Below are 24,708 nucleotides of genomic sequence, written 5' to 3'. Positions count from 1 at the left end.
TTATGCTGACAGGCAAATGAATCAGTCTGTAGTGAGTTTCTTTCTGGACCAACAGTTCTTTTGAGACCCAATATCAATGTCCACCAGTTCCCTATGAGTACATGTCGGCACTGACCCCTCAGCTCTGGATGGTGGACAAATGGTGGTAATGCAGGTCCGACTCCCTCTGGTTTGGTCTCGGCCGGACCCAGGGGCACGGCTTCACCCGGATCCAGGGGCCCACGGCCTCACCCGGACCCGGGGCCCAGGCTCACCCGGATCCAGGGGCCCACGGCCTCACCCGGACCCGGGGCCCAGGCTCACCCGGATCCAGGGGCCCACGGCCTCACCCGGACCCGGGGCCCAGGCTCACCCGGATCCAGGGGCCCACGGCCTCACCCGGACCCGGGGCCCAGGCTCACCCGGATCCAGGGGCCCACGGCCTCACCCGGACCCGGGGCCCAGGCTCACCCGGATCCAGGGGCCCACGGCCTCACCCGGACCCGGGGCCCAGGCTCACCCGGATCCAGGGGCCCACGGCCTCACCCGGACCCGGGGCCCAGGCTCACCCGGATCCAGGGGCCCACGGCCTCACCCGGACCCGGGGCCCAGGCTCACCCGGATCCAGGGGCCCACGGCCTCACCCGGACCCGGGGCCAGGCTCACCCTGATCCGCGGCCTCACCCGGACCCGGGACCCAGGCTCACCCGGATCCAGGGGCCCGCGGCCTCACCCGGACCCGGGACCCAGGCTCACCCGGATCCAGGGGCCCGCGGCCTCACCCGGACCCGGGACCCAGGCTCACCCGGATCCAGGGGCCCGCGGCCTCACCCGGACCCGGGACCCAGGCTCACCCGGATCCAGGGGCCCGCGGCCTCACCCGGACCCGGGACCCAGGCTCACCCGGATCCAGGGGCCCGCGGCCTCACCCGGACCCGGGACCCAGGCTCACCCGGATCCAGGGGCCCGCGGCCTCACCCGGACCCGGGGCCAGGCTCACCCGGATCCAGGGGCCCACGGCCTCGCCCTGACCCGGGACCCAGGCTCACCCGGATCCAGGGGCCCACGGCCTCGCCCGGACCCGGGACCCAGGCTCACCCGGATCCAGGGGCCCACGGCCTCGCCCGGACCCGGGGCCAGGCTCACCCGGATCCAGGGGCCCACGGCCTCGCCCGGACCCGGGGCCAGGCTCACCCGGATCCAGGGGCCCACGGCCTCGCCCGGACCCAGGATTCAGCCTCACCCGGACCCAGGGTCGCATGGCCTCGCCCGGACCCAGGGTCACGTGGCCTCAATGGGTGCAGTATTTTATTGAATGCTTTTTCTGCATATGATCATATGATTTTCTCTTTCATGTTGTTTATGTGATGTATCACATTTATTGATTTGAGAATATTATAATAGCTTTGCATCCTTAGAATAAGTCCCACTTGATCATGGTGTATGATCTTTTAATATTTTTCTGGATCCTGTTTGCTAATATTTTGTTGAGGACTTTAGCAACTATATTCATCAGGGATATTGGCCTGTAATTTTCTTTCTCTGTAGTGTTTTTATTTGGTATTGGAATTAGGATAATGCTGGCCTTGTAAATATAGGGTGGAAGCCTTCCTTCCTTCCTTCCTTCCTTCCTTCCTTCCTTCCTTCCTTCCTTCTTTCCTTCCTTTCTCTCTCTCTCTCTCTCTCTCTCTCTCTCTCTCTCTCTCTCTCTCTCCCTCTTCCCCCTTTCTTCCTTCCTTTCTTCCTTCTTTTCTTTCTTTCTTTCTTTCTTTCTTTCTTTCTTTCTTTCTTTCTTTCTTTCTTTCTTTCTTTTTTTCTTCTTTCTTCTTTCTTTCTTTCTTTCTTTCTTTCTTTCTTTCTTTCTTCTTTCTTCTTTCTTTTTCTTTTTTTCTTTACTTATTTATTTGTTAGTTAATCCTCACCCAAGGCTATTTTTTTCATTGATTTTTAGAGAGAGTGGAAGAGAGGGAGAGAAGAGAGAGAGAGAGGACATTGATGTGAGAGAAAGACATCGATTGGTTGCCTCCCACATGCACGCCCTTGAACTCACACCCAGCTAAATGCCTTTGACTGGGAATTGAACCCTGACTCTCTGACCACTGAGCCATGTTGGCCAGGACCCGCCTCTAATTTCTTTGGAATAGTTTGAGGAGGATAGGTGTTAGTTCGTCTTTGAATGTTTGGTAAAATTAATCTGTGAAGCCGTCTGGTCCAGGACTTTTGTTTGTTTGTTGGGAGTTGCTTTTTTTTCTTACTGCTTAAATATCATTAGTTGTTATTGGTCTATTCAAGTTTTCTGATATTATTGATTGAGTTTTGCAAGATTGTATGTTTGTACGAATTTGTCCATTTCACCCTGGTTGTCCCATTTGTTGGCATATAGTTGGTTGCAATATTTTTTTTACAGTCCTTTGTATTTATGTGATGTCAGTTGTTTCTTTGCTTTTTCTTTTCTTTAAAAAAATTTGTTTTCATTTTATTTTTTCCATCGCCTTTTATTTCCTTTATGCCCTATTCCACCTCCACCCACCCCACCTCTGCAATCGCCACTTACTGTCCATGTCCCTGAGTTCTCTCTCTCTCTCTTTTTCTTTTTTTACTCAATCCCTCCCCACCCCTCTCCAACCTCCCCCCCTCCCCACACACACACACTCCACCAGAGCTTTCTGCCTGCTCTCTCTCTAGGAGCCTCTCTCTATTTTGCTTGTTAGTTCAGTTTTCTCATTAGATTCCACATATGAGTGCCATCATGTGGTACTTGTCTTTCTCTGTCACTTATTTCACTTAGCATAATGCTCTCCAGGTGCATCCATGCTATTGCAAAGGGTAAGTTTTCCTTCTTTTATACAGCCGAGTAGTATTCCATTGTGTAAATGTCCCACCGCTGTTTTTATCTACTCATCTTCTGATGGACACTTGGGCTGTTTCCAGATCTTGGCTACTATAAATAACCCTGCAATGAACACAGGGGTGCATATATTCTTTCAAATTAGTGTTTCTGGTTTCTTTAAATAAATTCCCAGAAGTGGAATCGCTGGATCATAAGGCAGTTCCCTTTTTAATTTTTTGAGGAAACTCCATACTGCTTTGCACAGTGGCTGCACCAGTAGGCATTCCCACAACAGTGCACTTTACCCCTTTCATTTCTGATTTTATTTTTTTTGGTTCTCTTTGTTTTTTGGTGAGTCTGATTAAAGGTTCACCAATCTTGTTTGACTTTGAAAGAACAAGCTCTTGGTTTCATTGATTTTTTGTATTGTTTATTTTTAATCTCTATATCATTTATTTCTGCTCTGATCTTTATTTCCTTCCTTCTTCTTATGCGTGGCTTTTCCTAGTTCTTTCTCTGGTTCTTTTAGGTGTAGAGTCAGATTGTTTACTTGGGATTTTCCTTGCTTCTGGAGGTGGGCCTGTAGTGCTATGAAGTTCCCTCTCAGGACTGCTTCCTCTGTGTCTGAGCCTCCCGTGCCTCTTCCTTTCCTGCCAAACCTGTGCTCTTTCCTCTCTCACCTTCGCTGAGTCTGCTGTGCAGACACACGGCTCCGCTGCTTTCCCTCTGAGAGTGTGTCCACCGGAAGCCGGCAGTGTGAAGCAGCACAGAGCGTCTGGCAAGTGATTACATTTCTAGGCTCAGGCATCGCACACACTGAGGTTCAAATTCTCCTCCGGTTACAAGTGGGTTTTGTTGTGGGTGAGTTCCTTAAGCTCCCAGCCTCAGTCACCTCAGGTGTACAAGGGAGCTTTGTGGTAAGAGTTAGAGGTGCTTTATGTAAAGCAATGGGCAAATGTGCAATGAATGGTGCTTATTATTACTGTGGCCATTCTCGTCGTTATAAACCAACCTGTTTTTCCGAAGCACCATGCCTGTCCTCCCGCGGTTACCCCACCTGGACGAGGGCGCGACTTACTTCCCTTTTCTCTATTTTTACAAGAGGCATTTTTTTTTCTTTTGAAGAAAATGACTGAAATTTAAACAAAACAATGAAAAACTCTGTAACTCCAAATAAACATGGAGTGAAGCGTCCAGGCCTCAAACCTATGTAGTGGTTCATGCTCCATTCCGCCCATTAGTCCCCCATGATGCTCCAGTCACAGCGACGCTGCTGGTGAACGCGTTCCTGGTGTACACGGTGGGCGCTTGGCGGTGTGCGAGGTGATTGTACTGACCACAGTCTGCTTGTTCTCCCTCCCGATTTGCCAGTTTGTTCCCTCGTTTGCTGTCTGCTTCCCCACAACATGAGCTCCATGGATGTTGTTGAACGAATGAGTGACGTCACGGATTTCCTTGCTATGAAAGAATTTAGAATACTGACGCGTTGACACGTGTTGAGCATTTTCTCCCTCCCAGTCACTGAACACAGCGTTTACATACATCGTCCTGTTTAGTTCTCATAGCAGCCCTGTAAGGTGCGAGCTCTGAAATCACCACTTTACAGACAACGAAACCGAGACCCAGAGAGGGGAAGTTCCTGTTTTGCTCAAGGACCTGGGATGAAGCTCAGGACTGCCTGATGTCCTACGTGTGTGGATGGGGTTCAGGGCAGTGCGCAGGGTGCCGGCTGGCCCTGCCCGGTGGGAGGGAGCCTCCAGGAAGCCTCTGGGCACTGTGGGCCCTGCGTTTGTGCCCTCCCTCCGCTGCCCCCAGTTTCTCTCCCTCCGTAAGGGACTCAGTTCCTTCCCCGCTTCATGACCTCCAGTACCCACGGACACAGGTGTGGTTGGGTTCTGATACCCCGAATGACAAGCTGGGACTCGCTCATTGCGGGTTCTTGTCTCACAAAGTCTAAAGAATACATTTTCGGACGGAAAGATTTTAAGCAAAAGTGTGGAAGTTTATTGCAAGCACATACAAACCCTCCTGGGGAGGAGCCCCCAAATGGGGAAATCCTCTCTCTCTCTCTCTCTCTCTCTCTCAAATGGATCAAGCCTAGTCCAGTGAGTCTCTGTCTGCGGGTTGATAAATGCTCGCAGCTTCTTTGTCAGTTCATCCACGTTCTGATCGGACCTTCCCTGTCTTCTGTGCCCTGTGTTCTTCCTAACTGGCCCCTGGCCCCTGTTCCCTGCATGGTGTCAGTGTCACGGTCTCACAGCCGGCCCGTGCCCCCTCCCCCTTCCCCTTCCCATGTAACAGTCTGTGGACAATCTGGCGGCTGGCGTGGTCCCCGCCCGTCACTATTCGTTCCTCTCCAGGGACCCCCTTCCCTAACTGCCTCTCCTGTCTCTCACATCCTTCCATCTGACAGATCCTCTTCATCCTGGTGGATGCAGACGAACCCAGAAACGGACGTATCTTTGAATACTTCCGGATCACAGCGGTCAATATCCCATCTGTCCAAATCCTAAACTTAAGTTCCGATGCGAGGTACAAAATGCCTTTCGAGAGCATAACCTCCCAAAACCTCAAGAAATTTGGGCGCAGCTACCTGAATAGAAGTGCCAAGGTAAGTTTGTTCTTAAAGAAGGTTTATCCACAACCTCAAAGTCACTCTTTTTTTTTTTTTTTTAAATCTAATTCTGCTGGCTCGGTCATCTGAATGAAGATGGAGAAGAAAGGTGAGTCTCAGGCTTCAATGTGGGGAAATACCCATATCCCACCTCTGATCTATCCAACTTTTGATCTGTCCTGACCCTCTAGTTCCACTATTAATTCTTTATACTTAAAGTAAAGGCACTCCCTTTGCAAGATTACCAATATAAATGTAGACAGCCCCAGGGCTGACACTTCGTTTCAGATTCTGATGTAAGAGGTTTCCTTGCTGCCGGGGCTGCCTGGCAGACCCTGAGCGACGGATGAACAGATTATTCGACACAGTTTTCTGTGTAAGAGAGGGCTGAGGGACTCTTACTTTAGTTGTAAAAGCAGTCCTGTTCGCCTGCCTCATTGGCTTTTATTGTAACGACAGCCTGAACTCAGATTAACCTCTAGACACAATCAGCAGGGAAAGCATCCTTGAGAAAGCACCTGCTTCTACAAGGTCAGGTCTTTAAACAGAGAGATTCCAGCAAAACACCCGGGGCTCGGACTTGTTTGGAAAGGTCAAGGCAGGGGCTGCCGCTTTCAGAGGCCCCGGACCTTTCAGAGAATCCTCCTTACAGACCTTCCAATCAAGTCCCCTGCTTCCCGACACTTGGCCTAAGGGTAGGGGCTTGCTTGGGGATGGAGAGGGGCTCGACTGCAGTGAGTACTCAGGGTTCAGCCTCACAGGCTCAGGATCTTGATGGGAGGCCGGAAGGGAGGCTATTTTGCTAAAAGGGGGGGGAGGGGGGCTGCCCAAGGATGGGGCCTCCCCTGCTGCAGCACAGCCTCTCCGCTGCCTCCTTAGCCTGCTCCCCGCCAGCTGCCTGTGGAATCAGGTGGCCATAGCTTTATTTTCTAAATGGGGACACTTTGGAGAGCATTGGTGGCATTCTTTAAGCGTATTCTGGAGCAGCTTCCCTGGCACCAGCGTGTACGGTGACCTTTGCTCTAGGCTTCTGTCTGTCCCCACAGACGACACGTCCCCGGCAGCCCTCAAGTGAAAGCTGTTCTCTTACGCATCGTCCTGGGCCAAGTCTGAGGCTGGTGTCCTCCATGCCTCCGCCGGGTCACGTCTCCTCCTCCTGCCTTCAGGACGCCCTCCCCCAGGTCCTCCAGACCCCATGACTGTGGACTGATCTGCTCCTGCCTCCAGTTGCTGCTGCTCTCTGATTATCCCCTTCCACCCTAGGGGCTTTCGCTCTTCATTACAGACTTCCCTCCACCCTGACTCTCATCACTTCCAGGGATGCCAGTGTCCCAAACCCGCTCCTCCTCGCCCACAGCTGGTGTGTCCTGCCGGGGAAGCCACGTGCTCCACGGCCACACTCGGCAGGAGGCGTTCCTTCTGGAAGCCGAGTGCCAGCTTCCCGTCCTCCTGGCTGCCTTCTCCAGCGCCCACAGGGTCCCCAGCGCCTGCTCCCCGCGCACAGCTCTTTAGTGCCCTCCTTTGTGGGCCTGGACTCCACGGCGCTTGGCTCTGAGGCCGATTCTCTTCGCTTCTTGATCCCTGCCCACCTTCCACCTCTTCTCCACCTGTAGCATTTACCAGGCAAAACCACAGCCTTGGCTGAAGCCACTCGAGTTCCTTGCTGCTTCCGGGCCAGCGCTGGAGCAAGAGCATCACTGTGAGGCAGGCTGGCCCATGGCATCACAAGCCAGACCTCCCACAGGCTGAGCGCTGTCCTGACAGCTCGGTGTGACTTCCTCTTGGTTCATTCTCTACGTCTTGGGCCCTGTGTCTCCTCATGCCTCTTTCCACGTTCAGTCTCAACTGAGCACTCTACTCAGATCATTAAGAAAACAGAAGGCCCCTTGCTTTCCATCACCATGTCTACAAGCCTACTTGGAGCTCTGCCATGCTCTCTCTCTCTGCCCTCTGGTTACGTCGCAGAGGTGCCCGTCTCCCTGTCAAGGGCCAACAGGTCCTCTTGTGCCCTTGGACTAGAAAGGAACATCCTTCATGTGACTTATGAGATCTGCCCGGTGTGGCCCATTATTAATTCTCCATCATTGTCACCATGTCCCATCTCCCATGCCCAGTCCTCACACCGTTTATGCTCTTTTGGGAAGAATCTTCAAGTCCTTTCTACAAGCTGGAGTGGGGATGAGGGCGGGCATTGTGGGAGAGGAGGCTGTTGAGCTGGGCAAAGGCCAGATGGCAAGGACTTGTAAGCATATGAGGGATCTGATAGCCCAAGAGCAGTGGGAAGTCTGAACTGCTGGTAGGAGAATAAAGGTGTGGAGAGGGTGAGGAGGAGATGCGCGAGGCACAGGGGGCTGTGGGAGGGATTTAGGTGGAGATGAAGGCTACCTGGACTCGGGTGGTAGCAGTGCAGACAAAGAGGAAGGTGTGGATTCAAGACGTGTTCAGAAAGCAATGTTTGCAGACAAACATGTATGTGCTGAGATTGACACCACTTCCTCCAAAGAGAAGCAAGAGCTGGGCTGTTCTTTCCTTCCTTCACCCACAGACTGTTCATTGGGGTCCTGTATTTACCCAGCAGCGGTGAAGGAAGCAGTGCCTCATGATACTCTGTCCTGTGTGGTAGAGACACATTAATCAAATACCAGAAAAAGAAACCTAAGGAATCAAGCTGAATAAGTGATACAAGGAACAGCACCAAGTGTGAGAGCATGTGGTGCAGGCGCTGAGCTGGTCTGGGGACAGTCAGGGTACGGCCCCGCAGCGTCGTTCTGAAGGGTAACCCTGAGTCCCCAGGGAGAGGGGGGAGCAGAGGGGTGAAGCCTGGGGAGGCTCTCCGGCGAACAGCAAAGCACAGGCCTGAGGCGGGAGGAAGGCCAGCTCTCCGGGAAATGGAAGACCGGTACCTCTGACGAAAGCACAGACGAGGGTGAGGAGCTTGGGGAGCTGGCGGACCGGGTGTGATGAACGGGTTGTGTAAATTACCTTGGTTTTGACTCTTGGTATAATGGGGGACAGCTGATATTTTGTGGGGGGAACAAACTCAAGATATTGAAGACATGAAGCTAGCTCTCAGCTAAGGTTTCTAAGAATCATGCACAGTCAAACCTCGTTTCTCAAGTCTCCCATCTCAAACAATTCCAAATTGTTCACAGAAAAAAGTGTCTCTGTTGTTGAACCAAACTTCAACCATTAGCACAATTTTAACACAGAGGCATCAAGAGTGCTGATGTTGCTAAGGGTGGGGAAGTAGCAATGGCCCCGGCAGCTGAGGAGGTAGAAGCCCTGCTGTGGGTTTGGACAAAGGGGAGCAGCGAGCCCCCGACAGCGTTTCAGAGGCAGTGGTCTGTGAACAAGCGGAGGTGCCGCATGCCGACCCGAGAGACACCCCCTGAACCAGTGCAGAATGTGACTCCTTTAAGGCTGGGAGGGGCGTTCGATGCATGTAAAGAAGGAAGTGTTTGTTTACAGATGAAGCAGCACATTAGACATGCACTGTGTGTAAGGAAGGTTAAAACGGAGTCATTTGGGTCTGGAAAGGATGAATTACACTTACATTATTTCCTACGGGAAAATGATTTGGTGATCGAACAAACTGCTTCTCGAACCGTTTGGAGCCTGGCCTCCTCCTCAGCCTCTGACCCCGTTAGCCCTGGACAATCCACCTGACATCAAGCTCATGATGGACCTCAGCCTCACACATGCTTTCCCAGGGTCTTGTAAGAACCGGAGCACATGTTCCCGGTTTGCAGGCAGGGCAGGAGGGTGGCGGGGGGGGGGGGGGGGGGAGAAGGAGGGATTGCCGACCCTTTTCTGGAGACCACTGACCTCTCCAAGTGCTTCCTAGAAACATCAACCCAGTGAGGAGGTCCCGCCGCACTGGGACCAGGGGCCGGTGAAGCAGCTGGTTGGGAAGAACTTCGATGCCGTGGTCTTGGACAGGGAGAGGGACGTCTTTGTGCTGTTCTGTAAGTGCTCCACAGGGGCTGTGGGGGCCGGGGGGGGGGAGGGGTTGGCCCAGAAGGTACTTCTCAAGTGTCGTTCCTCAATTCTTGGGCACCCAAATCTCCAGATCTATCTCAGCACCATCCAGGGTGGTCTTCAGACACCCAGAAAGTTTGGATCAAGATGCTATCAGCTAACAAGGCAACTGGCCCCCAAATTAAATTCTTGGAATGTGTGAAATGCCGTCCCCATACTCCAGGCCTGTGGCTTTTGTTTATGTTTTTATTGACTTCAGAGAGGAAGGGAGAAGGAGAGAGAGAGAGAAACACCAATGACGAGAGAGAATCATCCATCAGCTGCCTCCTGCACGCCCCGTACTGGGGATCGAGCCCACAACCCGGGCCTGTGCCCTGACCAGGAATTGAACCTCGACTTCCTGGTACATGGGTCAATGCGCAGCCCCTGAGCCACACAGCCAGGCTGGTGGCTTTTAATTCGGATAGCGCTGCCGGCCGCCGTGACTGTGACTGAGCGCGGCAGCACCCAGCCCTGCTGAGCGTGCTTTCATTTCATCCTCACCGCGCTTTCGGAAGGAGCTGCTCTCACTGCTCCCACTTTGCAGGCAGCGAGGAAGTACTGGAACCGGGGCTGACCCTGGGCCTGACCCCCGTGCCTGGGCTGTCACCGCGGAGCGGCGGGTCCGGTGTGTGCCGCTGATGGGGTTGTATTTAATCCCTGAGCGGTGTGCCCAACCTGGGCACCCAAACCGCACGCGGAGAGCACTGAGCAGCGGGTCTGGCATTGTAAGCCCAGATAGCCACAGCTCTCGTTCCCAGGCTCATCGACGGACCAGGCCCTTTCCTCACTTTTCTCATTTCCACGTGACATCCAAGGCTGGGGACCTTCTCCCCACCAGGGACACAGAGAAGGGTGACAGTGAAGGTACTCAGACATCCGCGTATGTAACCGGCGGAGCTTCGCTGATTGAGCCCGTACACCAGTGGTTCTCAACCCTCCTAACGCCGTGACCCTTAAATACATTTCCTCATGCTGTGGTGACCCCCAACCATAAAACTATTTTCGTTGCTACTTCATAACTGTAATTTTGCTACTGTTATGAATCGTAATGTAAATACCTGATATGCAGGATGTCTTAGGCGACCCCTGTGAAAGGGTCATTCGAACCCCAAAGGGGCCGCGACCCACAGGTTGAGAACCGCTGCCATACAATGAGCCAGGCATGAGCTTGCTGTTTCCACACGTGTCATTCCCCCCCAGAACAGGCGTCTTAGGAAGGCTGGGTGGATCCATCCATGACCCAAACCAGGGCAGCCGGCCTCAGAGGTCAGGGACGCCCCCAGGTCCACAGGAAGTTGCAGGCAGGAGTTCAAAGCGAGCTCCATCCAGTGCATCACTCCCTGGAGGGTGGCCACGGCTGGATGGCACCACCAAGGCCCCCAGCGCTCACTGGAGTGGCCTCTCATCCGCAGGCGGTGCTCACGGCCCGCGAGGCGGGGTACGCAGGCCTGCTGCCCGTGACTGAGAGGCGGCGGCCTGCCGTGCTTGCCGGGCGCCTGGAGGCCTGAGGTGCCCGTTGGTCCTGGGAACAGGACAAGCAGCCTCCTTTTCTCTGAAGCAGGGCTGCTGGACGGTCCCCTGGGACGTGGCCGTATGCTCCTTCCCGCTCCACACAGGGCCCAGGGCTCCTGAGGAGGCGGGCAGGGTGCTGCTGAGAGCAGGCCGTCTGGCGGCGTCTGGCTTGTCAATGGAGGGGTGATCGGCCAAATGCAGTGTCTGGGCCCTGAGGCCCCTCTTCACGCGGAGAAAAGAACTTTAATGGAGGGAGAAAAGGCGAGGTCAGATCACCTCTCCATCCTAAAGCCGGTCCCCATTTCCCTCCCGAGGACGGGGTGCCGGGGCCAGACTCAAAGCTCCTTGAACTGCCCTTTGAGGAGCCCGGCGGCCCCTCTTCGGGGGCAGAGGTACTGACCACCACCTCCTGCTCGCTTCCCGCCGTCGCCTCCCGGGCCTGGAGGCAGGTGGCACCATGTCACACGTCAGAGCAGCCTGCCCGTGACTTGCACTTCCTCTGGTTAATCGACTAGGTGACCCGGGGCTGGGACAACTGAGCTCGCACACACACACACACACAGGCACACACATGCACACACAGAGACATGCACACACATGCATGCACACACAGGCACACACATGCACGCACGCACACAGGCAGGCACGCACACACACATGCACGCACGCACACACAGGCACGCACGCACACACACAGAGGCACACACATGCACGCACATGCACGCACACAGGCACACACAGACACACATAGGCATGGATGCACACACATGCACACACATGTGCGCGCGCACACACACGCAGGGGGACACACACATGCGCGCACATGCACACACTCTGGCAGAGCATGAGGCACCCTCTAGCGTAAACATGTTCTTGGTTTTCTTCACCTGTGGTGGGAGCTGCGCTAAAGGCCGCGAAGAGCAGAGGAACCTCCCAGCACGGGGTGCGCCGTGGGATGAAGGGCAGGTGTTTCCGGGTGACCAGGGGCATGCTGGGATGTAAGGACCCGCGTGCTATTGAAATAAAGGGGGCGCGGTGTCAAGGCCGCGAGCCTCACTAGGACCCCGGCCAGCGCAGCCGGGAGCTTTGAGGGGGCGCCGGGCCTCACACAGCCCTTGCCTTGCAGACGCGCCCTGGTGCCACCAGAGCAGAGGGCTGCTCCCCGTGTGGGAGGAGTTGGGCGTGAAGTACCGAAACCACCCCACGGTCAGCATCGCCATGATCGACGTCACCGCCAATGACCTTCAGCTGGAGCCCCTGGACCAGCACCCCTTCTTCAGGCTCTTCCCCGCCCACGCGCAGCAAGTGAGGCCGGGGTCTCAGGCCTGGGAACCGGCATGTCGTTCTCATGGTGCGGTCTCTCCTGTTCCAGCTCTGCCCGCGGCCCAGCCCGCCTCGGGCTCGGCTCTGGGCACAGCATGCTCTCCTGCTCAGAGCGTTTCCACTCACTGTCACTGGCCCAGCGTAAGGCTGCGGCTCAGCCCTGACCCAGCACCGTGGCCAAGGGGAGGTGGGGGTTTGGATAGGGCAGGCCCGGGCTCCATGGTTCCCTGTGGCACCCAGACTCTGGGGGGAATTGCCAGGTGAATGCTGGGGTGCGGTTGCTGGGAGAAGGGAATGCACGGTGAGAAACAATCCCCGTCTTGGACACTTCGGTATTAGAGTCAGCGATGACATCCCTGTTGAAGGAACGCACTCTCCATGCCACTTGGCCCAGTAGGGCCGGTGTCAATCAAGAATGACAGCCAAGGGGCCGCTCCCAGAAGAGCGGGACTGAGTGTGGGGTGGTCATGGCCTGGGCCCATCTCCACTGCCACAGGGACTGGAGAGGCCAGGTTCGGGAGGACAGGCGGCTGGGAGGCGTTAAGCAGACACGGGTCTTGAGGAAGAGCGAGGGAGAGTCAGGTGAACGAGGGTGGGAAGCATAAGGGTGGCCACAGCCGTGAAGGGCGTGCCCCCTCCTGGCAGCAGATGAGCGGGGAGGTGGGGAGTGAGCTGGGTCCCAGGCTGCTCTCGCAGACCTGGAAGCTGACATTAGACCCGCGGCGGTGAGCAGCTCCCTCTTATTAAAGGTGCAGGAGGAAGAAGTGGCGATGCTGGGCAGCGCGTGTGCGGGAGGGTTTGTGAACGAGGAGCTACTCTTCCTCCTCTTGTAGTAATAGTAATAGCAAAAGCGGGGCGTGCCACCGCGAGCAGGCATGCCTCAACGCTCCCGTGCCAGAGCCCATTCAGTCCTCTGGCAGCCAGGCCTGCATGCTGCAGCGAGGAAGGGAGTGAGAGAGCGAGGAAGGGAGTAAGAGAGCGAGGAAGGGAGTGAGAGAGTGAGCGCGCAGCTAGCCCACAGCGCTGAGGGAGGAGCTGCGGGGCCTGCCCGCCCACTGAGGGTCTTATTGTTACTTGGAGCCTTGGTAATGGGGCTCATCGGCCAAGGAGCCTGCCCGTGGCACGCAGGCAGCTGGGAATGCCACCCATTCGTCCAGCAGCGATTGGTCTCCCGCAGGCAAGGCTGCCTGACTGTCCGCTTCCTCCCCAGGCGGTACTGTACACGGGAGAACACACCGTGCAGGGCTTCTCCGACTTCCTGGAAAGTCAGATCCAGGCCAGGACTGAGGAGGGAGGTGAGGTAAGGTGAACAGCACCGCCCCCCCCCCCCCCCCCCCCGGATTCTTATGTCTCACAGAACAGGAGCTCAATGGGCTAGGGAAGTGTGTGCCCCATGACCGTGTGCCCCCTGGGATAGAGGGTAAACAGTCAGAGCAGGTAGCCGAGGAAACAGTTGGCAGACTTAGAGACCTGGGGGGGCGGGGTAGAGGCTCTGAGGTCGCACAGGGCTCCCCAGGCGGGATCCTGGCTCTGATGACATCATTCTCCTGGGACACCAGTCCCCACCCCTCGCTCCACTCAGGCTCGTGAGGCCCTCTGGAAGGTGCCGCGAGCATTGGTTAGGTCCTTCCCGTCACAATGTCAGAAACTGCTCTTTGGCTTAAACCACGGAGGGGTTTGTCCCCCTCACCTGGCAGAGCGCCAGAGCCGGCAATCAGACACTCACCCTTGTCTGTGTCTCTCACCTCTTTCTTCGATGCTGACTTCATCTCCAAGCAGTCGCTTCCACCAACACCTCCCCGCTTAGCAAGCCCCTACTTCCTAACAGTCTCAGCAGATGTCCTGGGCGAGGTCCTACCGCCAGGCCTGGGCCACAGGCTCAGTCCCAGAGCTCAGCAAGGGGCAGCCACACCCAGGGACTTAGCTTGGAGGAAGGATGGCTCCCCGCGGGCAAAGCCACACGTGGGCACTCCCCCAGCCAAGCCCCTCCCCCAGCCAAGCCCCTCCCCCAGCCAAGCCAACAGGCCTCCTGCCCACAAGGTTCTCAGGTGACCTTCTTTGGATGATTCCAGGAAAAGGGGGTTGGCAGTTACCATCACAATCATCACCTACGTTCTGCCTCTTTCTTTTTTTTTTTAAATTTCTTTATTGATTAAGGTATCACATATTTGTCCTCATCTCCCCATTCCCATCCCACACCCCTCCCCACACATGCCCCCACCCCCCTGTTGTCCTTAACCACTGCTTAGGCTCATATGCTTTCACACAAGTCCTTTGGTTGATCTCTCCCCTTTACTCCCACCCTCCCCTGAGGCCCAACAGTCTGATCCATGCCTCCTTGTTTCTGGGTCTGTTCTTGTTCATCAGTCTATGTTGTTCATTATTTCCCCTAGATGAGTGAGATCATGTGCTATTAGAAATATACTTATAAGAACCGAAAATGAGACAAGCAATAATGGTTATGGTGAAAGGCAAATGAATCAGTCTGTAGTGAGTTTCTTTCTGGGCCAACAGTTCTTTTGAGACCCAATTTCAATGTCCAACAGTTCCTTATGTGTACATGTCAGCACTGACATTACAGTTCTGGATGGTGGACAAATGGTGGTTATCTCCTCCTTCCTCCCCTCCCTCCTTTTCTCTGATAGCTAACGTCTGTTGAGCAAAGTGAGGTGATAGAAGAGGAGGTATTCTCTAAGGAAGAGTTTGCTGAACAGACGTTGCCTGAGCTGGAGAGTGTGACCAAGTTGGAAGAGCCAGCTGGGCAGAAGGAAACAACTGAGAAGGAGGAGGAGGGGGAGGAGGGGGAGGAAGGGGCGATGGGGAAGGAGGGGGAGGTGGGGGCGGAGGGGGCGGAGGGGTTGGTAGCTAAGCCAAAGGAACCACCAAGACCAGAGAAGAAGCCAGGAGTGAAGGAAGAACTGTAGCTTTCTCCGAGCAGGAGGGCAGGTGCCGTCCAGGTCACGGCCTGCCGCCCTGAGGGGCCAATCACACTGCGTCTCCCTGCGGCGGGGCGGGCTGGCTAATAAAGGCGCTGGGTTTCCGCTCTGCTCTGGTCACGCCTGTGCCGCCTGCTGGAGCCTATGGCCTGGAACGCAGACGGGCTGCGAGGGAAGCCCTCGGAGCAGCACCTCCTGAGGGCCCGCTGAGCACTTAGCCACGTGCGCACACCACCTCCCCGGCGGGCCCCCCAGTCTGGCTAAAACTTCCCAATGCGGGGCATTGCTTTGTTTACGTTGCATTTGGCCACAGTAAGAAAGAGACCCAACCCCAAACGGGTCCTCACTCTTCCACGGTCAGTAAGTGACCCAGTCTCTCCAGCAGCGAGGCCCCAGCAGAAGACTCCACTCACTTCCTCCACTGACCCCACCCACATCCCTCCGTGTCCACACGGCCCCCCTCCCCGGCTGGCTGCACTAGGCTCTCATTGGTTGCTCTACTGCCACTCTGTGCCTCTGGCCCGCCCCCTCCAAACGCCAAGCTTCTTAAAGCTGCTGAAGTGACATTCCTCAAGCCTCAGCCAGGCAGGCTTACCACACTCCCTGGTTTTAAACCCGAATGGCATCTTTGTTGCTTTTAGAATAAAATCTCGTCTGTGCACCAGGCCTTCAAGGCCCAGGAAGGTCTGGTCCCGATCTCCTCTCCCCTCCTAGGCTTTTCCAACAATTCACTCTTCCTCTCTTCGTGGTTATTTCTTCCGCAGAAACGCACACGCAATACACGCTCCTCCCTAGATCTTCCCGCAGCTGTGTCCCTTTCATCCTTCATCTCAACCCAGTGCCACCCCCTGGAAGAGGCATCCAGGCCGCCAGGGTGTGGGAGCATCGGATGGTCTTGTTGTGCACAGGCTCCTGCCCGCGGAGCGTGAGCAGGGAGCAGGCCTGCCTCCCCTGCATTCCCCAGCCCGGACTCTGCCTGGACACAGTCGCTGCTCAATAGGTGCTCATGGACCGAGTGGGTCCCACGTCAGACAGCGGAAATACAGGCCCCAGGCCCCCCCAGGGCCCGGTGCCGCAGTGCTGCCCTGACCCAAATGAGACCGGGGTCCTAGCCTTGCCCGGCGGAGACCACACACTGAGTGGCTCACAGCAGCACGGAGGTATTCGCTTCCAGCTCTAGGACCAGAAGCCAGGCCCAGTCCCACAGCTGGCCTGGGGTCCTCGGGCCGCCCCCTGCCGCGCCCCGGGATGTGCTTTGGCTTCCGGGGCTGCTTGCATTCCTTGGCTTGTGGCCTCCTCCTTGAGTCTCCCTGGCCTCTGTTTCACCCTCATACCTCCTGCTCCTCCGACTCTGATCCCCCACCCCCGCCCTGTACGCATCACGGTGAAGGCAACGCTGCCTGGAGACCTCTTCATCCCCAGACCCTGAACTGAACAGAGTCCGGTCCTCTGTGCGACACGCACGGGTTGGGAGATGAGCCACAGACACATCTTGGGGCCATTCTTCAGCTCACACAGACTCGCACTGCTCATTGTGTTGTAGTGTACCCCCCATCTTAAAAAAGGACGCCTCAAGAAGTCAAATTATGGAGTCATTTATTAAAGGCCTGTGGCTGACGAGGGGTGAAAGCTCTCCAGACCTCGCAGCCCTGAACAGCTTGCCACATCTGGCTTATATTGGCAGAATATCACAAAGGTATCGGCTACATCCCCGGGGCACAGGGAGACTGAGCAAGGGGTCCAGGTCACAAAGGCGACCGAGTGAGGTCTGGATGCAGGAAGCCAAGTCCACAGCGTTTGCTCCCCAACCACGCTCTCCGCCACAGCCCCCTCAGGTGGCCACGTGCCGAGACTCACCACCTACGTGGTGAGAGCGGGGAGCCCTCAGGGCCAGCTCTCTGTCCAGATGTTCTGTTTTGTGGGAACCACAGCCTGGCCCACTTGCACCATGAAGTGTATCTGTGACGTCACGAATGAAAAGTGCAACCTGTGAGCCGCCCCTCCCTGAACTTGTACGCGTGCCCCTAGCCCTCGCCCCTCTCCCCAAACCGAAGACGTGGGGCCACAGAGCCCAAAGGCATAAGGAGCCGCGTGACTGTGCTCCTCTGCACGAGGTGGGTGGGGCTGGCAGGGGACCACGCTCCCGCTGATCTGCAAGCTCGTCTTCTCGTACCAGAACTGACATTTTGTTGTTAATCCTCACTTGAGGATACTTTTCCCATTGCTTTTCAGATAGAGAGAGAGAGAGAAACACGGATGTGAGAGAGACACATTCACTGGTTGCCTCCCGCATGCATCCCGCATGTGTCTTGACAGGGGCCCCGACGGAGGGTGGGGAGCAAACCCATAACCCAGGTATGTGCCCTTGACCAGGAAACGAACCTGTGACCCTTCAGTCCAAGGACAGATGCTCTAACCACTGAGCACAACTGGCCAGGGCCGAGGTTGGCCTTTTAAAGCACCACGTGCTCCCTCTCTGAGTTAACTTCGATTCTTCCCAGCAGCTCTGTGAGGCCCGCACCTTATGTCCACTTTCTCTAGTGGGCACAGAGGCTCAGAGGACTTAAATGACGTTCCTAAGACCAACAGGCACCAAGGTGGAGATGGGCATGAGCTCAGGTGTCCTCCAGCCCAGCCTGAGGCAGGAGGCGCCCTGCTGAGGGTCGGCCCCTCCCCAGGGCGGGGCCACATGTAGTCTCCCTCATGGAAGGGATCTGGTCACCCTGTCCCTGCAAACCTGCTCCGGGACCAGACTCCACCGTGGGGGCGGCGCAGACCAAAGCCATGTCCCGAACGTGGTCCCATCCCGCGGACAGGGGCGGGGCCGCTCCGCCGTGCTCCTGGTGGAGCATGTTCTTGGAGGTGAGGAGGGAGGACAGGACCAGTGCCGGGCGGAGGGGCTGGAGCCGGTGATTCTATGGGGTGAGGCGATCTGTCAGCTGCCTTAGTTGGCCACTTCTCACGCAGGCACTCATTCGTGGCCTGCATTCCATTACTACTGAGTGCCAAACCCCAAGCTGGAGGCTGGGGATCTTATAGGGAGCAAAAACAGAGATAGATGATAGAGATAGATAGATAGATAGATAGATAGATAGATAGATAGATAGATAGATGAGATAGATAGATGATAAATAGATGATAGATGATTGATAGATAGATGATAGATAGAAAGGTGATAGATAGATAGACAGATGATAGATGATAGACAAATCATCTTTGAGAGGGCCTGCACCAGAACCTTCCTCAGGGTTTGTGCTGGGTCCTGGCCTCAGCCCTGCCGCTATGGGATGCCTGGGCCTGGGGCTGTGCCTGTGCACATATAGATGCTAAATAGATAGATGATAGATACTAGTAGATGATAGATAGATGATTGATAGATAGGTGATAGATAGATGATTGATAGATAGGTGATAGATAGATGATTGATAGATGATAGAAAGAAGATAGATAGATGATGATAGAAAGATAGAGATAGATGATAGATGATAAATAGATATATAGATAATAGATGACTGATAGATGATTGATTGATAGATAGATGATAGATAGATGGTAGATGATAGATAGATAATTGATAGATGATAGATAGATGATAGATAGATAGATAGATAGATAGATATATAATGGCTATAGATACAGATAAAAGTACATTGGGGACTCTGAGCTCTTACAATAAGAGAACCAGACCCGATCTGGAGGATTGGGGAAGATTGGAGCTGAGCGTTGGAAACTGAGGCAGGATTAACTAGAAGGGTCAGGGAAAGGGGGAGGGGATCTCTGGCAGAGGGTACAGCATGGGCAAAGGGCCTGTGGGCGGGGCAGCCTGCTAGAGGACTGGAGAGCAGGTCCTGGGGCCGGAAGGAGGGTGGGGATGAGCTGAAGCAGGTGAGCGCAGACCCGGTGGGGCCTGCAGTTCTTACTAAGCGTTGGACCTTTCTTCTGAAAGCAGCCGGGCGTCCCTGAAAGGCCCTGGCACGGTCCCACTGGGCTCCAGCCGCCGTCTGGCTGCAGGAGAAAGGCAGGCTGAGGGGCGTCCCCTACCTCTGGCCCAGCACCTGCCATCTCCTCCCACTGACGCTCTCCCAGCAGATGCTCAGGCCACAGGGAGCACGCCCAGGTCCCCTTGGAGAGAGCCTGCACCAGAACCTTCCTCAGGGTTTGTGCTGGGTCCTGGGCGCGCAGGAGAGTCAGCCTCTGGCCTCAGCCCTGCCGCTATGGGATGCCTGGGCCTGGGGCTGTGCCTGTGCACATGGACCCGCTGTCCCTCATGGTGCACACAGCACTGGCATGCACAGACAGGAACATATGAACATACATCGTCCAGACATGTTTGCACACACACATGAGGCCACATGCATGCCTTCCTATTTGCATACTCAGATGCATAGACAGCTGGAGTTGCATGAAGACGCGCATGCGTGTGCACACACACACACACACACACACACACGTTGCAGACCTGTTCACAATAGACTTGCACACCTGCTAGATCCGCACCCTGGTAAGCTTCTTGGCTCGTCTCTAACTGGTGGTTCTGAGGGGCCTTGACTTTCACGGCCACTGCGTGGTCTGGCGGGCTTGGGTGGAAAGTGAATTGGTCACTGTTGCCTTCGTGGCTCCTGGCGCCTAGACCCGAGGGCGCATCTACACCAACCTGGTGTTTGCTCCAGTGTACCGTCCCCGGAGCGTGACTGAGAGGCCAGGAGCTCCTGAGAGGCCTGTCCTCGGTGACCGCCCCAGGCGCCGAGGATGGCGGAGCAGTGGCACCTGCACACAGGGCCCTTTTGAGGGGGCCAGCCCAGTGCCAGAGGAAAGGCTGTCTTCCCGCTGATCACTGGGAGGGCGCCTTTTCTGGTTTTCAGCCCAGAGCGGCACCTTTTTCTGGTTGGCTTTTAGGACAGGTAAGGAGGTTTCCCTTTCCTATGTGACCCACCCAGAGAAGGTGTCCTTTCCTAACTGGCCAGTCTAGGAGAGGCGTCCAAACTTCGCTTTCGCCAAGGCACCGCAGTGCTGCCAGCGGCCCCCATAACCTCTGTCCTTCCAGGCTCGCGAAGGGCTGGCCGCCTCTGCTCCTGGCGGCCGCCTTGACCCCGATGTTGCAGTGATTGACAGATGGCCGCCTTGACCCCGATGTTGCAGTGATTGGCAGCTGGAAAGCCCGTGCTCTGGCTCCCCGGCCCCTGCCTGTGGCTGGGCGGCGATGCGGAAAGGGCTCACACTCCATCCAGCCTGCTCTTATTCCTGCCCTTCCGCCCTCGCTACCACAACACGGCCCGTGTCTTTACGTGCTGCCTTCTCTCCAAATGGGACTGTGCCTGCCCTCGAGCCAGTCTCCTTAACATGTGTGGCAAAACAACAGTTTTAAGAGCGCCCAGTCTGCGAAGCCATTCATACACCCCTTGGCATCCCTGCGCACCCACTCTGTCGGCATTGTTCCTGTGCTGCGGACCCCATGTGAGGAACCCCAGCCTCCTGCCCCGCCTGCAAGGAGTCCCCAGTGTGGTCAACTCTGGTGCTGCTGTGTGACCTTAGACAAAATGCACAGTGTCTCTGAGCTTCACCCACCCATTTATTCATCCACCCGTTCATTACTTAGTACTGAGCACCTACTATGTGCTAGCTGCTGGGGTTACAGCATGAATGTAGGTGACACTCGCTGCCCTTTGGGGTCTTAAGGTCTGGCAGGGGAAGGAGACGGTAACAAGCACGTCGGGCATTGCCTAGATGGAGGGAGACGGGCTGTTTCTGTGACGGGGGTAGTAGCGATGCCCCATAGGGCTCATTCAGTTTTCCAGCTCCAGATGTGCGAGGCACTAGGCTGGTGCTGGTGAAACACCAGTGAACCAGACAGACAGTCCCTGCCTTCAGAGGTCTCACAGTCCTTAGAGACGATGTACCTGGACGTTCTAGGGTCCCTTCCCTGCACTGCACGTCCCCCTCCCAGTTCCCAAGGATGCAGACCTGCTCACACAGCCACAGCAGCAGAGAGCAGGCCCTGCGCCCCGTCAGGAGGGATGCTTTGCAAGGGGGATCTCCTGGGAGCTCCTTGGAGGCACAACCAGAAACCACGGGGCCGCTGGGCCGAGGGACCCAGACATCCCAAAGGTCTCTGACATCTTTGCCAAGTGGGCAGAGGAAGCCGGTGCTGATGGGAAATGTCTGCCCGGACGCCAGCTGCCGCCCGGACGCCAGCTGCGGCTTTCCAGGAGCCTAAGGTCCTGACGCAGCACGAGAGCTTGTGGCCCCAGGGAAAGCCACACGTGGCGTATCGGAAAAGGGGCCTGCAGGGACGGCCTGTCTTGAATTAGGGACCTCTTATCACACGTAAACACACACCGAACCCCACGCCTGCCGCTTTCACAGGGAGCTCTGCGTGGGACCACGTGCGCAGCCCAGCCGCCTGGAACCAGTCTACGGTCCGTGTGCCTGGCCGGACCAGGTGCAGACGCATTATACTCCAACTCGGGTACCAGGGGACACATAGAAAAATAAACCACGGGGCAAAGAAAGGACATCCGAATTTATCCTTTTGTCCCCCTGTTTCTGTTCCTTTCCTTTATCTTTTCCTGCTTTCTTCCAGTTATTTAGCTCAATATTTAATAGATATTTTGAGCATAAATTCAAAGCCAGACTTTTCTAGGCAGCAGGGAAATAGCAAGTAATCAAAACCTAGCCCTTGCTGGTGAGGAGCTTGTTTTGGAAAGGGGTGTACTTTGAAACAGTAACTATTAAAACGTCAGGTGGCGATAAACACTTTTGGGGATAAAAACGAAGGGTAATAGAAATATAGGGTGTTGCCTCGCACAGGGTGATGGGGAAGTCTCTGATAGCAGAGCTGAGAGAAGTCAGAGAATGAGGGGGATACCTGAGGAAGAACACTGCAGGCACGGGGAGAGCAGGTGCAAGTGCCCGAGGCAGGCTCTTGCCTCGCTCCACCAAGGCTTGGCAAAGTCTCGGACTAAGCCATAACTGGGGCATTACCCACAGGAGAGGGCCTGAAGCATCCATGTTGTGATTTTGTCACCTTGTTTACTCAACAAGTACGAGGTACTGGTTAAAACTGCAAAGACAGGATTCCCGTCCACAAAGATCGTATGGCCTTCAGAGAGCAAGGCAAGAGGGTGTGATTGAAATCAGCTCAGACAGGCAGGAGCAGACAAGAAAAGCTCAGCAAGCCTGTGGGTTTCGGGAAGGCTTCCTGGAAGAGGCAGACCTAAGTGATAAGTAGTAGGAGGCTGGGAGTAAAGGGACTCGAGCAGAAGGAACATGCAAAGGTCTAGTTGTAGGGAAGAGTCTAGAGAACCGCAGACTGACTAGAGCAGAGGGCATGTGGGGGAGAAGCTGTGGACCAGCAGGAACTGTGGACAGGCCAGGTTCCAGGAAGCACAGGGTGCCGGGAGTGGGGAGAATGCTCAGGGGTGACTGTGGCATCTGGCTGCAGGGACGAAGCCAGGTGGCCAGGTGACCTATGAAAGCAGTGGTGCCACGGGCTAAGATAGATGACGTGGGCATCACAGGAATGGCAGCATGGGAGCTCCCCTTGGACTCTCCCCTTTGAAGTTTCAACAATTTGAACAGCCTCAACGCAACAAAGGATTCCCTGCTCAACACACAAGCAAGCCTGAGATGTCCACACACGGAAATATTTAAGGTGGCCAAATGAGAGCAAGAGGGGGAGACGAGGGGGGAAGGGCTGAGACAGCCACGGACCCAGCACTGGGGCCAGGAACTCACAGCGGGGCTCAGCATAGAGCAAGGACGTACCCGGTTGTGGCTGGTGCTCCCTTCAGGCTGGAGGAGCAGAGAGCTTCGGTGGGTGCTCCTGCAGGAACCACTGGTAAGAGCTGCAGCTGAGCCCAGAGGCCAGGAAGGACATGGCATGGGGGTGCTGCGTGGTTGTCAGGGGTCCACGTTCCAGGCGGAGAAACAAAGGCATGGAGCCTGCCACCCTGCGCCCTCCCGGAGCTCGCCTCCCTTTGCCCTTGGCGTCGGGTTGGAGAGCACATTCTCTGCAAACCCAAGAACTGGTGCTCCAGAACCACTTTCTTCCCTGAGCAAAGGGTGCACTTTGTGACTGGTTGTGGGGTTGGGCATGGCATAGGGGAACCCCACAGAAGTCTAGGTCACCATTACTGGGAGGGAAAAACAACAAAGGAGCTGGCAAGTTTCCCAGTCCCCCTCCCCCACCCCGCCCCATGCACCACAGCTACACTGCTGGCAGGGCCTGGCTGTGGAGGACAGCACTAGGATTTCACAGAGCTAAAGCCTTGTGATTCAGTGTCATCAGTGCCATCTGCTGGGAAATAAGAGAAGTCCTCATTTTGTTAATCTACTAGAGAACTGCCACTCACATATTGATGCCTAGACAGAGAAGGGATCCATCAAATACCATGAATAACCAAGGTAGTGAGGCAGATTGGAAATAAAATTAAAAATCTCTAGAAAACAAACTTAAAGACATAAAAATATGTGGCACAAATGAAAGAGAATTCAAAATTGCAGTTCTGAAAATACTGAATAAGATGCAAAAAAAATACAGATAGGCAATTTATTGCTCATAGAAAACAAATCAATGAACAAAATGAGTACTTTACCAAGGATACTGAAACTTTAAAAAAGAACCAAACAGAAATTCTGAAGGTGAAGAACTCAGTAAAAGAGATCAAGAATGAAGCAGCAAAATAGAATGGAGCAGATGGAGGAAAGAATTAGTGATATTCAATATAAAAATATTGAAAAAAAAGCATAAGAAAGAAGAAGAGAGAGACTTGAGCATAAAACACACAAAAACTCTACAAGAACTATTTGACTCCATTAGAAAGACAATCCTATATAATAAAAGGTTAATATGCAAATAGACTGAATGACGGAACAACCAGAACAACCGAACAACCGGTCGCTATGACATGCACTGACCACCAGGGGTCATGCACAGAGCATGGCGGGCGTTGGCCATGGTGGGATGGTGGAGCAGGTGAGCAGGGGTGCCAGACCAAGGTGGGGCACCAATGGCTGTCATTGGTGCGAACCTCTGGTGGTTACTGAAAATTCTTTGCTCCTGTGCACCGAGGTCCTGCCCAGTGCTCACACCTGCTGCTGGCACTGGCCCCGCTTGCACCTGCTGCCAGTGTAGGCCCCACTTGCACCTGCTGCCGGCGCCGGAACTGCTGCTTGCATCCACTGCCGGCGCCCAGTGCCAGCCCCGATCGCTCGGTGCCGTCAGCAGGTGTGAGCGCAGCTGCTGGCCCCAATTGCCCCTCAGGGCTTCTCCACCTCCCCCTGCTCCTGAGGGGCAATTGGGGCAGCAGCTGCAGCTCACACCCACTGACAGTGCCAGCCCCGTTCACACCCACTGCTGGCGCTGGCCCCAATTGCTCTGTGCCTTCAGCGGGTGTGAGTGGGGCCGGTGCCTTCAGCATGTTGGAGCAGCGGTGGTGGGAGCAGGGTTGCTGGCAGACAGGGGACCAGGGGGCTGCAGTGGGAGGGACCAGGCG

The 24,708-nt window shown here is 55.3% G+C and overlaps 1 protein-coding gene across 1 annotated transcript in view; it reads left to right on the top strand.

Moving 5' to 3' along the window:
• Positions 1-15,202, top strand: part of PDILT (protein disulfide isomerase like, testis expressed) — a gene marked incomplete at both ends in the record, with an annotated part of 43,764 nt that extends 28,562 nt beyond the window's left edge. Inside the window, 7 exons of the mRNA XM_079789000.1 lie at positions 5,223-5,420; positions 9,268-9,388; positions 12,082-12,260; positions 13,489-13,573; positions 13,636-13,715; positions 14,924-15,074; positions 15,144-15,202. Of these exons, the coding sequence (XP_079645126.1) occupies positions 5,223-5,420; positions 9,268-9,388; positions 12,082-12,260; positions 13,489-13,573; positions 13,636-13,715; positions 14,924-15,074; positions 15,144-15,202 (873 nt within the window). The remainder of the gene's footprint in view (positions 1-5,222; positions 5,421-9,267; positions 9,389-12,081; positions 12,261-13,488; positions 13,574-13,635; positions 13,716-14,923; positions 15,075-15,143) is intronic.
• Between the last annotated feature and the right edge of the window lie 9,506 nt (positions 15,203-24,708).

The sequence above is a fragment of the Cnephaeus nilssonii genome (genome assembly GCF_951640355.1).
Source record: "Cnephaeus nilssonii genome assembly, chromosome: 2".
NCBI lineage: Eukaryota > Metazoa > Chordata > Mammalia > Chiroptera > Vespertilionidae > Cnephaeus > Cnephaeus nilssonii.
The sequence above is the reverse complement of the archived record's forward strand: the minus strand, read 5'-3'. Positions and strand labels throughout refer to the sequence as shown.